The 17,135-nt window shown below is 37.8% G+C and overlaps 1 protein-coding gene across 5 annotated transcripts in view; it reads left to right on the top strand.

Moving 5' to 3' along the window:
• LOC124544656 (inhibitor of nuclear factor kappa-B kinase subunit alpha) overlaps positions 1 to 17,135 on the top strand; it is a 177,210-nt gene that overhangs the window by 77,714 nt on the left and 82,361 nt on the right. For all 5 annotated transcript variants that reach the window (XM_047123274.1, XM_047123270.1, XM_047123273.1 and 2 more), the window contains 2 exons: positions 3,308 to 3,434; positions 12,773 to 12,973. In XM_047123274.1, coding sequence (XP_046979230.1) covers positions 3,308 to 3,434; positions 12,773 to 12,973 — 328 coding nt within the window. The remainder of the gene's footprint in view (positions 1 to 3,307; positions 3,435 to 12,772; positions 12,974 to 17,135) is intronic.

Below are 17,135 nucleotides of genomic sequence, written 5' to 3' on the forward strand. Positions count from 1 at the left end.
CTGACAAACTAAAACTGTGTGCTGGACCGAGACTCGGAACCTGGGAACCCTTTCTGGCACACAGTTTTAGTTTGTTGGAAAGTTTCATATGCAAGAAACTGTTTTTCACTAACTTGCTTGCAAACTTATTGAAATTGATGCAACAAGCGGACATGGATGGGAGGAGGGGGCATTTGCAGATATGGTGGTTTCTAATATTCCAGTCAAATCTGTGACACTATGGTTAATGTGCAATACCACAGCAGGAAGTTTGACAGAATGCTTAAAAAATATGATTTCAGGATTATGATGTTAGAATGATTGCGAGACAGGCAAATAAACTGCAATGCCTCAATGAGGAAGGATGGACTGTTATCAATAAGAAAGGAAAACAAATCGGCCATGAAAGTGTACGTCAAAGGATAAAACTGCTGTGAGCAGAGGCTGCAAAGTAGTCCGTTTACTGCCCCACAACTATGATCTAAATCCAGTAGAATTGGCATGGGCCAAAATAAAACAATTTCAGGAAGAAAAATGTCACTGATGACATGTCTAAGGAAAGAAGTATTGTACACGAAATGGAATATTGCAAATGGCCATCGATGAAGTTATTATCAATACAGTACCATGCCCTCAAGCAGTGGTGGTGGTGGTGGTGGTGGTGGTGGTGGTGATCTTGAATCAAACACAAATGGCAGTGACCTTTAATGAACAGCATTTTGGGAGTTCTTTCTGGCACATTTCATTACACTTTGTAAACATTACTGCTGTAATGTGTTTCATGAACGCAATGTGCAAAGAGACTACAAAAATAAGTTTTTGACTCTCATCATCGTAAGTTGTACATTCATCTACTTTCATTTTTCATTATTTTTGATAAATAAATAACATAAAAGTTGTTGACAAATTAGATGCTTTCCGATCTGATAGAAGTGTCACTTAAGCGAGCAATATTTCTGCAAGTGCTGCCTCCGACTTGCGGGTAGTGGTGCCGGCACTGCTATAAACAGCTGACAGTACCTTCGCAACAACACTCCTCTCCCAACTGCAGCCGTAATGCAGGAGCACGACCAGTGCACTAATCATCAACTTATGGGCAAACAGTGCTAAAGTGAGATGCTAATCTAAATCTTGCAACACGTAACACATCTGTACCAGTGGTCACATGGTATTCAAGGAGGCAGATTGTCATCTGGATTTGATGATTAATTCATCAATGCATATAAGTATTTCATTGATTTTATTACTTAATTTTTGAATATTGTAATGCAATTAAGATAGCTGGCATTTCATATTGACTGAGATAAAATTGGGTGGAAATAAAATTTTTTGCTGATTGCCAATTTTCTGCTAATAGCCCAGACAGTTTATCTTTCCCTTTTGTGTTGTGGTGAAGGCTGTGCACAGTGTAACTCCATCTACTAACAGAATATACAAGAATAGCACCTATATGTGGCTCTGCGTGTGGCATAAGCAGTCGTCCCGACTCCATATTAACTCTTCTGACTGTAGAGCTCAAATGTGGTTTATCGTGATGTCTCAGAACGGACACAAACTGAACATTGCTACGTTTTGATGTTGATACAGTCTTTATCAGGTCACATTCTATATTGTGCCCAGGATCTGCATCAGTACTGTTAACCCGCCCACCTGCTATAACAACAGTATCTTCCTTGGTGAAGTCATTACAAAGTAATCCTAAACATCTCTCAACTTCCCTGACCAGCACCAGGTTTCAAAAATATTGGTGACTTGGTATTCTGATCTTAGTTCAACCTGAAAAAGTTGGTCTACACCTCTAGCATGAAAACTACCAATCAGCGACACTTATTTCTCTATAGTGACTTCCTGTATTCTTACTTTCCAGTTTACTGCTGAATGTTTTTTTGTACCCTTTCTGTACATTCATGTACCTGAAGCTCATAAGTCCCCTACTGAAGTAACAGATCAGTCTCATTTTTCACATTCACAACAAAGCTGAATGAAAGCTTGTTCCTTCTATTACTGTTGCCACATCTCAGCTCTTTTTACCCTTTTCCCTTCTTAACCTGTCCAGATCTTGCTGAATTCAGCATGAAGGGCAGCAATTTTCTCCTCAAGTTCCACTATCTTGCTACCTTTACTACATATCCTACAAAACTACTGAAGAGTCTCATTCACTTCCCCAGTTGCTGTGCTAATGCTGTCACCCTAATGGAAGAAAACAAGAATATCCATCACACCAAGTCCCAGAACTAACAATTCTACGGCAAGTCGGGCACTTTTCACTCATGGTAAAAATAATATTTTGGTAAGAATAAGTCAATTAAGTAACTGATAAATAAGAAAACATGTTTACAAAAACTTGACCCTTACGCAGTTATATCTACACAATATACTACTGCAAGGTTTCTGATTCAAACAACTTAGCCGGCCACGGTGGCCGAGTGGTTCTGGGTGCTTCAGGTCAGAACCGCGCGACTGCTATGGTCGCAGGTTCGAATCCTGCCTCGGACATGGATGTGTGTGATGTCCTTACTTTAGTTAGGTTTAAGTAGTTCTAAGTTCTAGGGGACTGATGACCTCAGATGTTAAGTCTCATAGTGCTCAGGGCCATTTTTTGTCAAACAACCTAAAACGTTCGCTACATTTCAGAAGTGAATAATGAAGGGATATGCTATGCTTAAATTGCTGCAAAGAAAAAAAGAAGAATTATACAAGATTCTCTAAGTTTACTGCACCTACATGTAAACAAAAATATCATGAAAGCCTGACTTAATGATCTTTTTACATTTTTTAGAATAATATGAAAAATAAAACTGAAATCTTTATCAGTAAGCTTGAAAAGAACACTAACACACATATTTAACCTGTGGTAAATTAACTGTTATAATCTTAATAACTTATATTTATAAGAGTGTGAAAATTCCATGTAGATAATATATTTGATATTCTCAATGTAGGAAAAGATAGATTGCTACTTACCATAAATATGACCCACAGTATCCAGAAAAAGAAAGAGAATCACACAATATTCATTCACACACACAAACACATCTCACACACACGACTGGCAGCTCCAGCAGCGAGGACCAAAATGTATTGGCATTGTCGGAGTTGGCGGTCATGTGTGCATGAGGTGTCCTTACTTGTGTGAATGAATGGCATGTTTTTCACTTTCTTTTTCTGGTGAAGGATGTGGCTGGAAACTTATGTGTAAGTATCTTGTAATTGTGCCTGTCTGCAACTTAATGTGTCATATTTACAGTAAGTAGCAATCTATCTTTTCTTACATTGTTGAGGCTCCAACCTGGAGTGTTTGATATCTAATATTCATTCTTTCCTGCAGAGCCCTGAAACATGATATGGAACGATGGTTAAAACTTGCTTTGGAATGGGATCCAAAGAAACGTGGTCGAGGACCAGGTGATAAAGTTATCATCTTTGATATGCTTGACGAAATTCTCAGTAAGAAGGTGAGTTTCTTCTTTACTTAGTGACTACTTGTATCATAAACAGAAGGAGATTGTGAATGAATGAATGATGGCACAAATAAATATTACCCTGGAGGAGAAAGCCAAGAAGTTATATTTACCGATTATCAGGTGAGAATATGAGGACAAACAGAAGATTTCTAGTCCTAGCACAGAAATGGCATTGATGTCACAGAATGCAGTTGGATAACGTCCTTGACAATCTTGAATATTTTGGCAGGTGAATACACTATCTTTTTAAAGGCACAAGTATGTCAAGAGATTGCTCTGAATGATTACATTTTTACTTTAAAAATGATTAGGTGTTTATTGGCAGGTGTTTAAAATGATACCCGGCTGTATTGCAGTAAGATGTTAATACGTTTGATAAATAATGAATAGCCCAAGTTTCACAAGAATAGTTTTGTTCACAGTTTTTTTTAAAATAGTCATGTAGCGTGTGTTTAATTCAAACAAATCAACTGGAGTACTCCATTATAGTAAAAATTCTTTATTGGAAATATATCCACAGTTGCCAAAAGCTAATAACAAGTCTGCCTCTTCATTTTTGACAGTTAAGAAATGGGCAGTTGAATTCAAACTGATACACACAAGGATGTTACAAAACTAAATCACAAATGAAAACATTTAGAAAATGCGTGTTATGTCATGGGCTTAGCAAGAGTTTGTGTATGAAGTAGCTGATGCCATAGATGTATCAGAAGAATGAATGTGGTATATTATGCATGATTTACTATAAGAAAGTTTTGTGCAATATGGGTGAAACATGTAGTGAATGCCAATAGAAGGCAAGTAAAAATTAATTTTTCAACAATGTGTTGATACTTTTAAAATTAAAATCCAACTGATTTTGCATGCAGGTTTGTTTCTATGGGTGAGAGAGAGGTCCATCACATCACACCAAAAGCAAAATGGTGATCAGACCAGTATATCTTATCAGCATCATATGGAAGTGAGGCCCTTTTAATAAATTTGCCACCCAACGTAATATGTGCCGTATACGAGAGAAAAGCACAAAAATTATTGCAATAGTGCAGCAAGTATCTCATTTATTTGTATCTTATTGTTATTGATGCTAGATGTGGGGAAAAAGAACAGTATGTGAATAAACTCAGTTTAGGAAAGTTTTCTTGAATATTAAACTTTGCTGATGACATCTTCCTGCTCTTATATAGCTTCAGACATGCATGTGAAACTACAGTATTACAGCTAATGTTCTTATGGATACAGTGTCTGGCAACTAAGATTTTTCTATCTTATAATATTGTTCCCTTAATGTGTTCTCTTATTACTTTTTGGAAACTATCTTAAAGTTCTCAAATGGTGTTCTTTGTTGATATTCGTACCTGGGCATTCCATTGTTTGTTATATACTTCTTATTCTTCATTCTTGTTATATACGTAATTTTCTGCAAATCTGTTTTCACATCTTTCATACCATCTGTGGGCTGTTGAAAAATTGACCTTATAGTATTATCAGGGTGCAAACGCCCTGGGGAAAATGTGGAGGAAAAACCGGGAATTTTTCATTATATTAGTTTTTTGTCAACATTCTGAGATTTTAACTGGTGAGAAGAAACAAAGAATTCAACTTTGGCCTACTACTGCAGAATAAAACTGCATCAGTAAAACATAAACAAGATAAAAACACCAAAATAAAAATTTAGTTGCAAAGAAAATGTACTATTTACAACAACAAAACACAGCACACATACAAGCCTCTGCCAATAGCAAAATGTGTCAAAGGCTTTAGGATGAAGAGTTCAATACTTCCGAACAACAAACTACTTTTGGTGAGGGTGACATCACATCTGTTTATACTTATAATTTATAAAAAAAACAGCTACCAGCCACATGTATGGTTTAAAAAGGTTTATTATCTTCAGACCATGACGGGTTTCAGATTTTTCTTTACAAATCCATCTTCAGATGGCAGTTACAAGCATTCTAAGTTGGACCTAGTTTTGTTTTTGTTATTCATTTGCTGCACTGGGAACGAAAAGAAATATTTATGTTGTCATATCGGTAATGGTATTTTTACAAAAGATTTACTTCTTTTACGAAATCTAATTGCTCATGAGATAGTTTTCTGTTTTAAACTTAGTAAACGTGCAGGTTATTGTACTTACGAGCTATGTAGTTCTGCCTGATGAAATATTTGTGTGTTTATGTTTTCGAGCGCGAGCTTAATACACTTTTCAATATGCACTATGTGAGTGCTATTCCAGTCAATGGACATCACTTTCAACCTCATCATCTTAATTACACACGCAGCACACACGAATAACTTTTACAAAGCGTGGCCCAGCTTCATATTACAAACGTGAACAATATTTGCAAAGAGCTTACAGTCATAACGATGTTAACTTACAGTTGCTGTATAGTCGATATGGGTACAGTAAAATATCTCTTTGCTATTGTATGAGATTAATCTAAAACACAATAAATAAAATTACATACAAATAAGATTACAAACATTATATGTAGTACAGAAATACTGTGTGTTACTAATTAGTTGTTACAGTTTTAGGAGATAAATTCCAATATATGACATGATAAGCAATGCACATGTTTTCATTATGCAATGTTTCAATGACATATAAGCAGTTTTTGGGGGCCTGTATACTGAATGTTTTTAATGGAATATTAGGCTTAAGTTATTTTAAAAAAGTGAAAGCTTCTTCAAAGTTATTTAGGAAGGGGGTGTTAACTGACTCTGTCTGTTCATTCAGAATGAGATCAGGGAACCTGTTTTTATGTGTATGAATCTCAATCTCCTCTAAGAAATTCAATGTGAAACCCTTGTCTTTGAGATGTAATATCTGCAGGTTGTTTTCTATATTCTCAACTGTATGATTGTTTTCTGCAAGATGGGTGGCAAAAGCAGATTTGCTTAGGTTTTTAAGACGTAGGGCATCAAGGTGTTCCTTGAATCTTGTTTCAAAAGCTCTACCTGTTTGGCCAATGTAGAATTTACGACAGTTGTTACACTTAAGTTTATAAATTCCAGATCTTTTATGGGGTACGCTATTGTGTGGAAGTGAGTGTTGGAGTTTGTTATTGGTAGAGAAACTGATTTTGACATTCTTCTTCTTGAATAGGTTGGAAATTTTGTATGAAAGTGGGCCTATATATGGTAGGGCTACATATTTTATAGATTTTTTGTCTTTCATAGTTATTGTGGCTGTTGCTTGTTGCAAAGACTTATTGCTAGCAATTTTTTCTTTTATTTTTTGAGAGTGTGTGTTTATGATTGAAGCATCATAGCCATTATTTTGGGCAATTGATTTGATTATGTTGATTTCTTTGTGCTGTTCAGTGGGGGTGAGGGGGACTTTATGCATACGATGTAGCATTGACCGGAAATTAGCCATCTTATGTTGGTTCGGGTGGCAGGATGTGTTACTGATGGTAACATCTGTGGTGGTTGGTTTTCGTAAGATACCAAAATGGTGTTTGTTATTTATGTTTGATATTTTGAGATCCAGAAAATTGATGCTATTATTTATTTCATGCTTCACTGTGAATTTGATGTTGTTGTGTAATTTGCTCAGATCTTCAGCTAAGGTATCAATTTCGCTGCTGTTACCATCAAAAAGTAATCGAGTGTCATCTACGTATCTCTTGTAGTAAATTATTTTACTGTTCATTTGGTTATTGGATGAGAAGAACTCTTGCTCAAGATGGTTAACGTAAATATCAGCTAATAATCCAGCAAGACTGCTACCCATTGCAAGGCCATCATTTTGTTTATAGACTTTATTATTGAAGGTAAAGTAATTATTAGACAAGACGAGTGTGAGGATCTCTATTAACTCATATATTTCTGGTAGATTGATCTTTTTGTGTTTTAAGAGGTTACTTTTTATTATGTTAATTGTTTCATCTACTGGGATGTTAGTGTATAGGTTTACAATATGTAGTGAGGCAAATCTAGCTGTTGGTGGTATGTGGATGTCTTTGATATATTCTACAAGGTCCACTGTGTTTTTTAACTGTATAACTATGTTCGAACATGTAGTAGGTGGTAAGGAGATCCTTCAATTTTCTGCTTATGTAGTATGCTGGGCTGTTTCTTGAGTTCACAACTGGGCGTATGGGGGAATTTTCTTTGTGGATCTTAGGCTGTGAACGAAGTTTCGGTGCAGTTGGATTCATGGTAATGCAGTCCCGAATTTCATATTTATTTAAGAGGAATTCAAAACTGTTGAGTAATTTACGAAGTTGAGCCTGAAATTTTGCTGTGGGGTCTGATTCTGGTTCTGTGAAGTTATTAGACTTGAAAAAATTCTAGAGTTTTTTCAATGTATTCTGATTCATACAAAACAACAACTGAATTTCCTTTATCAGCCTTTACCATGAGAGCTTTGTTAGCAGTAAGTTTATCATTGATACCTTTAAGAATTTTTTGTTCATTATTAATTACATAATTTTTTGAAAGCATGTGTTTAGTGATGAGTTTGTTGGCTTTAAATGCCAACGCATTTTTCTCATTGGACTTCTATTAGGTCTTTTATGTTCTTATTAATTAATCTTGGGGCAATATTATGCTTGAAGCCTTTATCTAAGAGGTTAAGTTCATTGGGATTGAAAGAAATATCTGTTGTGTTTACCACTCTGTTATAGAATAACATAATTTGGGGTCACTTTTTCTAACAGACATCTTTTGTTGAATTATATGTTGTTAATTGTTTTCATTACATCGATCTTACATTTTTTGAACGCATGTAACATTCTCAATACCTGGCTAGGTAAGCTTAACGCTATTTTGTCGAAAGTCGACATGTTGAGAAACGTGGCTGTTGTACTAAGGTTTATAATTTATAAAAAAAACAGCTACCAGCCACATGTATGGTTTAAAAAGGTTTATTATCTTCAGACCATGACGGGTTTCAGATTTTTCTTTACAAATCCATCTTCAGATGGCAGTTACAAGCATTCTAAGTTGGACCTAGTTTTGTTTTTGTTATTCGTTTGCTGCACTGGGAACGAAAAGAAATATTTATGTTGTCATATCGGTAATGGTATTTTTACAAAAGATTTACTTCTTTTACGAAATCTAATTGCTCATGAGATAATTTTCTGTTTTAAACTTAGTAAACGTGCAGGTTATTGTACTTACGAGCTATGTAGTGCTGCCTGACGAAATATTTGTGTGTTTATGTTGTCGAGCGCGAGCTTAATACACTTTTCAATATGCACTATGTGAGTGCTATTCCAGTCAATGGACATCACTTTCAACCTCATCATCTTAATTGCACACGCAGCACACACGAATAACGTTTACAAAACGTGGCCCAGCTTCATATTACAAACGAGAACAATATTTGCAAAGAGCTTGCAGTCATAACGATGTTAACTTACAGTTGCTGTATAGTCGATATGGGTACAGTAAAATATCTCTTTGCTATTGTATGAGATTAATCTAAAACACAATAAATAAAATTACATACAAATAAGATTACAAACATTATATGTAGTACAGAAATACTAATTAGTTGTTACAGTTTTAGGAGATAAATTCCAATATATGGCATGATAAGCAATGCACATGTTTTCATTGTGCAATGTTTCAATGACATATAAGCAGTTTTTGGGGGCCTGTATACTGAATGTTTTTAATGGAATATTAGGCTTAAGTTATTTTAAAAAAGTGAAAGCTTCTTCAAAGTTATTTAGGAAGGGGGTGTTAACTGACTCTGTCTGTTCATTCAGAATGAGATCAGGGAACCTGTTTTTATGTGTATGAATCTCGATCTCCTCTTAGCAAGAGTTCTTCTCATCCAATAACCAAATGAACAGTAAAATAATTTACTACAAGAGATACGTAGATGACACTCGATTACTTTTTGATGGTAACAGCAGCGAAATTGATACCTTAGCTGAAGATCTGAGCAAATTACACAACAACATCAAATTCACAGTGAAGCATGAAATAAATAATAGCATCAATTTTCTGGATCTCAAAATATCAAACATAAATAACAAACACCATTTTGGTATCTTACGAAAACCAACCACCACAGATGTTACCATCAGTAACACATCCTGCCACCCGAACCAACATAAGATGGCTAATTTCCGGTCAATGCTACATCGTATGCATAAAGTCCCCCTCACCCCCACTGAACAGCACAAAGAAATCAACATAATCAAATCAATTGCCCAAAATAATGGCTATGATGCTTCAATCATAAACACACTCTCTCAAAAAATAAAAGAAAAAATTGCTAGCAATAAGTCTTTGCAACAAGCAACAATAACTATGAAAGACAAAAAGTCTGTAAAATATGTAGCCCTACCATATATAGGCCCACTTTCATACAAAATTTCCAACCTATTCAAGAAGAAGAATGTCAAAATCAGTTTCTCTACCAATAACAAACTCCAACACTCACTTCCAAACAATAGCGTACCCCATAAAAGATCTGGAATTTATAAATTTAAGTGTAACAACTGTCCTAAATTCTACATTAGCCAGACAGGTAGAGCTTTTGAAACAAGATTCAAGGAACACCTTGATGCCCTACGTCTTAAAAACCTAAGCAAATCTGCTTTTGCCACCCATCTTGCAGAAAACAATCATACAGTTGAGAATATAGAAAACAACCTGCAGATATTACATCTCAAAGACAAGGGTTTCACATTGAATTTCATAGAGGAGATTGAGATTCATACACATAAAAACAGGTTCCCTGATCTCATTCTGAATGAACAGACAGAGTCAGTTAACACCCCCTTTCTAAATAACTTTGAAGAACCTTTCACTTTTTTAAAATAACTTAAGCCTAATATTCCATTAAAAACATTCAGTATACAGGCCCCCAAAAACTGCTTATATGTCATTGAAACATTGCATAATGAAAACATGTGCATTGCTTATCATGTCATATATTGGAATTTATCTCCTAAAACTGTAACAACTAATTAGTATTTCTGTACTACATATAATGTTTGTAATCTTATTTGTATGTAATTTTATTTATTGTGTTTTAGATTAATCTCATACAATAGCAAAGAGATATTTTACTGTACCCATATCGACTATACAGCAACTGTAAGTTAACATCGTTATGACTGTAAGCTCTTTGCAAATATTGTTCACGTTTGTAATATGAAGCTGGGCCACGCTTTGTAAAAGTTATTCGTGTGTGCTGCGTGTGTAATTAAGATGATGAGGCTGAAAGTGATGTCCATTGACTGGAATAGCACTCACATAGTGCATATTGAAAAGTGTATTAAGCTCGCGCTCGACAACATAAACGCACGAATATTTCGTCAGGCAGAACTACATAGCTCGTAAGTACAATAACCTGCATGTTTACTAAGTTTAAAACAGAAAACTATCTCATGAGCAATTAGATTTTGTAAAAGAAGTAAATCTTTTGTAAAAATACCATTACCGATATGACAACATAAATATTTCTTTTCGTTCCCAGTGCAGCAAACGAATAACAAAACAAAACTAGGTCCAACTTAGAATGCTTGTAACTGCCATCTGAAGATGGATTTGTAAAGAAAAATCCGAAACCGGTCATGGGCTGAAGATAATAAACCTTTTTAAACCATACATGTGGCTGGTAGCTGTTTTTTTTATAAATTATAAACCTTAGTACAACAGCCACGTTTCTCAACATGTCGACTTTCAACAAAATAGCGTTCTGTTTATATTTCTAAGGGGTCGCAAGAAAATATTGTGAATGGTTGTTTGAGAAGCGTTACTTTCCTTGTATGTGAGACATATTATGTTGTATGTGAGAATGTGTGATGAATTTTAGAAATTGTGTGGTGTTTGACTGTTTCAAAACTTAACACTTTAAGGAGCAGACACTTAGAAAAATTTCAGGCCTAAAAGACCAGCCATTTATGCCATCATTCGAATTTGATGTACATTAAAGGGCAATATGTGCTAAAAATGACCAAGCTTCAAGGCTAGTTTTTCATATTTTTTTAAGTTCTTTCATAAATTACAAACTGTGCAATATTGATGGCAAAAAGTATAGTTAACCTTCCAAAATAAAAGTGGAAGGTGAGTGCTTTGAGCAATTTCATGTGTAATTGGCTTTTCTATGGAAAAGTTGAAGTACTAGACAGAGCATGTATTCAGTCTGGTTACACAAGAAATGTTCTGTACACAGTAGTGAAAATTACAATCATACTTGTCTGAGATATTCAAATGCTGCAATTTAAGCAGTGCTCTTAGTATCCTGCCTAACCACACACTGGAAAAAATAAGAAAAAAATTTTTTGACTTGTATTTTATGTGAAATATCAGCTTTTCTTATTGAAAAATATCGATATTTCGCGAAGCAAAAATACATATTTCACGCCATTTATTCCCAAATTTGTAGTTCACTGCCAGGCTACACGGAGCGCTACTACGGTCTCTGTTAGCATGCTGTAACGTGCTGTCTTCGGTGAATTTGTATTTATACTTTTGTAATACCAAAACATTCAGTTTACATGTTGCTGCACATTAAAGATCTTTCCAAAATGTGTTATTTTTTGCTGGGATTGCCGGGAAGTCCTACACCGCTGTGTAAAACCAGTACCATTTAAAGAACTGATATGTTTTACAACTCCAAGAGAAAGTATATTGTACTTGACATGGAAAGAAAGTACTTCATGTGAAAAAAAAGTTTATTGTGCTTGACATGGAAAGAAAGTACTTTACATGAAAAAGAAAGTTTATTTTAGATCGGGAAAACCAGGATTGTATATACCCTGATGCCATGATAAGTTGACCATGCACACAGTGACTGTCGAGAGTGGCAAGAGGCATGCCTTGTTGCCGTGGTGTGACTGCTGTGAGCAGAGTAGCAGTGAGGGGAAGGCAGCATCGACACCTTCCCACATTGCTGGCACCATTACCCATGTTTTGTGCTTGTATGAATGCAGTTTTCACATACGTGGAACATTGACAGCGCTTTGAGACAGATGAATAACTTCCAGCTATTGACAATTTTCTCCATTGCTCACAACACTAGTAAAAAGGGTCAGCTTATCGTGGTCAAACAGTAGCTTTTTATGGAATGAATTTTGTGTCATGCACATAACACTTGCAATGTATTATTATACGGTGTTAGTAAAATGTGGTTCACAGTTAATTCATGTCCATTGCTACAGAAGTGACTCAGCATTAGCAAAGTTTGGAGGAAGATGACCCTTTCATAGTATTGTTTAATTCTTTAATGGAACCTGTTTATTAACACATTTAATTATTGTGATTTGTTGCTAACACAAGTGATTCACAACAAAAATATATAAAATTATATTTAATATAAAATACCACACCTAATATCCACATAATTGTGTCCACAGATTGTGCAGTTGTTTGTAGTGCCATTGTATTTGCACTGCAGTTATGTGGTAGACAGTTCAACAGCACTCTCAACATTACAAGTGTGGCTTGAACGAGATACTGCGTTAGCTGTGAATGATCAGGAGTTGCTTTTACCATCAGGCAAACCACCTGAGCCAGATGCTGGGGCCATGCAGTGCTGGAATCAGAAGTGTATTGAGGTACTGATCACTTGCTCTTTGTATACTTTTCTGGTTGGTTGCTAGCAGTTATTGAATGGCCTGACTCATATACGTCTCTTTGTGTTACAATTTTAGGATTTCATTAGAGTTATGTTCAGCATTCACGGGGTTACTTTTGATATAATAGAATGCTGCTGGTAATATTAAGTCCTTGATTTTTGTCATTTCTCATCTGTAAGTGCAACATGAGTCAGAGGAAACTGCAGAAGATAGTTGTAGAGCTAAGTAATCAGCCAATCGAGTTCTGTACAAGCAAATGAGTAATGAGGATTTTTAATAACAAGTTCATTCTATACATTTTTAAAGCAGCATGAAAACAAAGATTATATGGTATTGCAAACAGTAAATTTTATTTTGTTTCATACGGTAGTGATTGGTTAAAAGTTTTCCTTTAATTTTGAGATGGGGATTCTTAGTAATATCCAGAATGAATCATAGAGTCATTAAAACTATATATTTACCTAAGGACATAAGTAAAAATTTTATGAACTATTTAAAAATTATTTACACATTTTCTGGAATAAATAAGAATGCCAGTTTGCAACATAAATTGATCAGCTCAGAGACTTGGGCATTCTTTCCAAAAAGAAGGCTTTGACATGTTTACCCACCACTTACGCAATTCCTGTAATACTTCATTACCTCTAGAAAGAAAGTGACTGCTAAAGCACATTACCAAGTGAGGTGGAGCAGTGTTTGTGCACTGGACTCACATTTGGGAGGACAACAGTTCAAATTCCAATCTCGCCATGGAGATTTAAGTTTTCCATGATTTCTCTCAATCATTTAAGGCAAATGTTGGGATGGTCCCTCTGAAAAAGGCATGGCTAATTTCCTTTCCCATACTTTTCTAAACCGAGTTTGTGTTCAGTCTTTAAAGACGTTGTCGTCGATGGGTCATACAACTCTAATCTTCCTTCCTTCTAAAGCATATTTGAATGATTTGGAGAGCCAGAAGAGGCAGAGTATTCCAACATCTCAAACACCAGAGATGTGCTTTCAGTAGTGCATCAGCTGATGTTGGCCTTTGGGCATGTAATTGAAACAACAACACTATTCCATAATAAAATGCTGTGTTTGGTATGATTTGCTGGCTTGAGTTACTTAGTTAGCATATAATGATATCATGCACTGTTGATTGTATCTGCTTCCCCATTTAATCACCAGAATAGGTTTTTTGAACCTGAAATGAGTCACAACAGTAGACAGACTGGCACAATTTTGGCCAGTCGTTGATGCTGTGCCACAGTACTATCAACCATAACAGTATTAGAAACCTACACACACCAGTAAGAAAGTCACCATTGCTTGTTGTAACCATTCAGAATCCATAAACTCAATGGAAGAGGTAGCCATTATCAGCACAAGCTTATAGTTTTACCATTTTGCTATATTTCTCTCCTGAGACTATGTGATTCACAGGAGGAATTTTGGATGTGAAGCAGTAACCTTTGTTCATAATGCAGGAGAAATATTGCACAAAATATATGTGCCAAACCTTTGTTCCCACTTTTAAGTAATTGTATCTACAAAAGAAAAAGGCAAACTCCACTTATTTGCATAACACAGTATGATAACCAAGCTGTTTACAATATATTGTGTTATGACAGGCCAAAGTCTGTAATAGGTATTACAAAAGAATCTCAGGTAGTAACATATGCAGTTGAAAAAAAGCATTGTTTCTTCACAATAAAATTTAAAGTTTTTTCAGAATTATTATGTCTTGATATCAGTATTTCCTCTCCAAAGGATTCTTTCCATTCAGGTAACAACTTGGCATGGGGAATGTTGTGTTAATTGTGTAGTATGAACCCTATAAAGGATGATTTTATGTTTCTGCCACTAAAAATATTCCAAAATGGAAATAAAACCCCAGAAATACAATCCCACTCACCCTTCGATACAGAGTCTGTGAGGTACATTTAGATGAAAAAGAGTTCATAGTTGATGGAAGACAACACTAGGAAAATTCTAAGCACAGAGCCATGACCATTAATGCATAAGTATGAGTCTACATCAGATTTTTATGTCCAAAACTGTGGTTGTTCAGCTGCAACACTCCAGTGATAATGAAAGACAGAAATTACACAAGGATGTATGTAACACATATTGAAAGATGGTTCTGAGCATCAGAGTTAAAACTACAATGATACCTCTCTTCTCCGCCCCCCTCACTCCCACTTACCTGTAGCGAACCTTTTCATTAGTTAAATCCAGACTAATAGTGATTGGTGTTTCTTATTCCACTGAATAAGATAATTTTTCTATTTCTTAATATTGATGAACTTTTATCACAGACATCTGTGTGCCAACATTCTGTTGAGCAATAGCTAAACTCATTCTTTACCCCCAGCTCCCTCTCCTTTTCTCCCACATCCCCCCTTCTTCCACTCCCCCCTCCCCTCCCCCCCCTCACTTACCCTCTCCTCTTCCACCCCTCACTTACCCTCTCCTCTTCCACCCCTCACTTACCCTCTCCTCTACCATCCCTCGCTTACCCTCTCCTCTACCATCCCTCCCTTACCTCCTCCTCTCCCACCCCTCCCTTACCTCCTCCTCTCCCACCCCTCCCTTACCTCCTCCGCTCCCACCCCTCCCTTACCTCCTCCTCTTCCTCCCCTCCCTTACCCCCTCATCTCCCTCCCCACCCTTACCTCCTCATCTTCCTCCCTGCCCTTACCCCCTCATCTCCCTCCCCTCCCTTACCCCTCATCTCCCTCCCTTCCTTCCCACCCTTCCCTTCCTTCCCACCCTGCCCTTCCTTCCCACCCTTCCCTTCCTTCCCACCCTTCCCTTCCTTCCCACCCTTCCCTTCCTTCCCACCCTTCCCTTCCTTCCCACCCTTCCCTTCTTTCCCACCCTTCCCTTCCTTCCCACCCTTCCCTCCTCACCTCCCTCCCTCCTCACCTCCCTCCCTCCTCACCTCCCTCCCTCCTCCCCTCCCTCCCCTCCTCTTCTCCCCTCCTGCCCTCACCTCCCTCCCCTCCTCCCCTCCCCTCCTGCCCTCACCTCCCTCCCCTCCTCCCCTCCCTCCCTTCCTACCATCCTCCCCTCCCCTCCCTCCCTTCCTCCCCTCACCACCCTTCCTCCCCTCACCACCCTTCCTCCCCTCACCACCCTTCCTCCCCTCACCTCCCTTCCCTCACCTCCCTCCCCTCACCTCCCTTCCCTCACCTCCCTTCCCTCACTTCCCTCCCCTCACCTCCCTCCCCTCACCTCCCTCGCCTCCTCCCCTCACCTCCCTCGCCTCCTCCCCCTCACCTCCCTCCCCTCCTCCCCTCACCTCCCTTCCCTCCTCCCCTCACCTCCCTTCCCTCCTCCCCTCACCTCCCTTCCCTCCTCCCCTCACTTCCCTTCCCCTCACCTCCCTTCCCCTCCCCTCCATTACCCTTCCCCCCTCCATTCCCCCTCTCCCCTCCATTTCCATTCCCCCTCTCCCCTCCATTTCCATTCCCCCTCTCCCCTCCATTTCCGTTCCCCCTCTCCCCTCCATTACCTTCCCCCTCCCCTCCCTTCCCCCTCCCTTCCCCTCCCCTCCCTCCCCACCCCTCACTTCCCCCTCCCCTCCCTTCCCCCTCCCCTCCCTTCCCCCCTCCCCTCCCTTCCCCCTCCCCCTCCCCTCCATCCCCCTCCCCTCCCTTCCCCCTCCCCACCCTCCCCTCCCTTCCCCCTCCCCTCCCTCCTGCACCCCTTTCTTCCCCCTCCCCTCCCTTTCCCCTCCCCTCCCTTCCCTCCTTTCTCACTCTATATCTTCTGTGCTTTTGTATAAAGACAGATTGTCGTTAAATGTTGCTATCACCTATCAGAAAAAAGTACTTAACATAAATTTTTTCATGTTAATCTAATGAATGGTTGGCTGCATCTTTGTAATATATCTAATAAATAAATATATATGTAGTATATAAAGGGGAAATGCCATTACCAGAAATCTTGGAAAGTTCTTAACTGTTTACTTCACATTTTTACACCATACTTTAACATTTGGATTGACATAGGCTGTATATTTTTTTAACTGGCAATGTACAGGCTTTCTGTTAAAATTGATTGTGAGAGAGAAGATGATGTGCTATGCGCTGCTATGAAAATGTGTGGTATGTCTTCTTTCTCACAGTCAGTTTTAACTGTGATAACAAGGCATGTA

Source organism: Schistocerca americana, chromosome 8 (assembly GCF_021461395.2).
Source record: "Schistocerca americana isolate TAMUIC-IGC-003095 chromosome 8, iqSchAmer2.1, whole genome shotgun sequence".
Classification (NCBI taxonomy): Eukaryota; Metazoa; Arthropoda; class Insecta; order Orthoptera; family Acrididae; genus Schistocerca; species Schistocerca americana.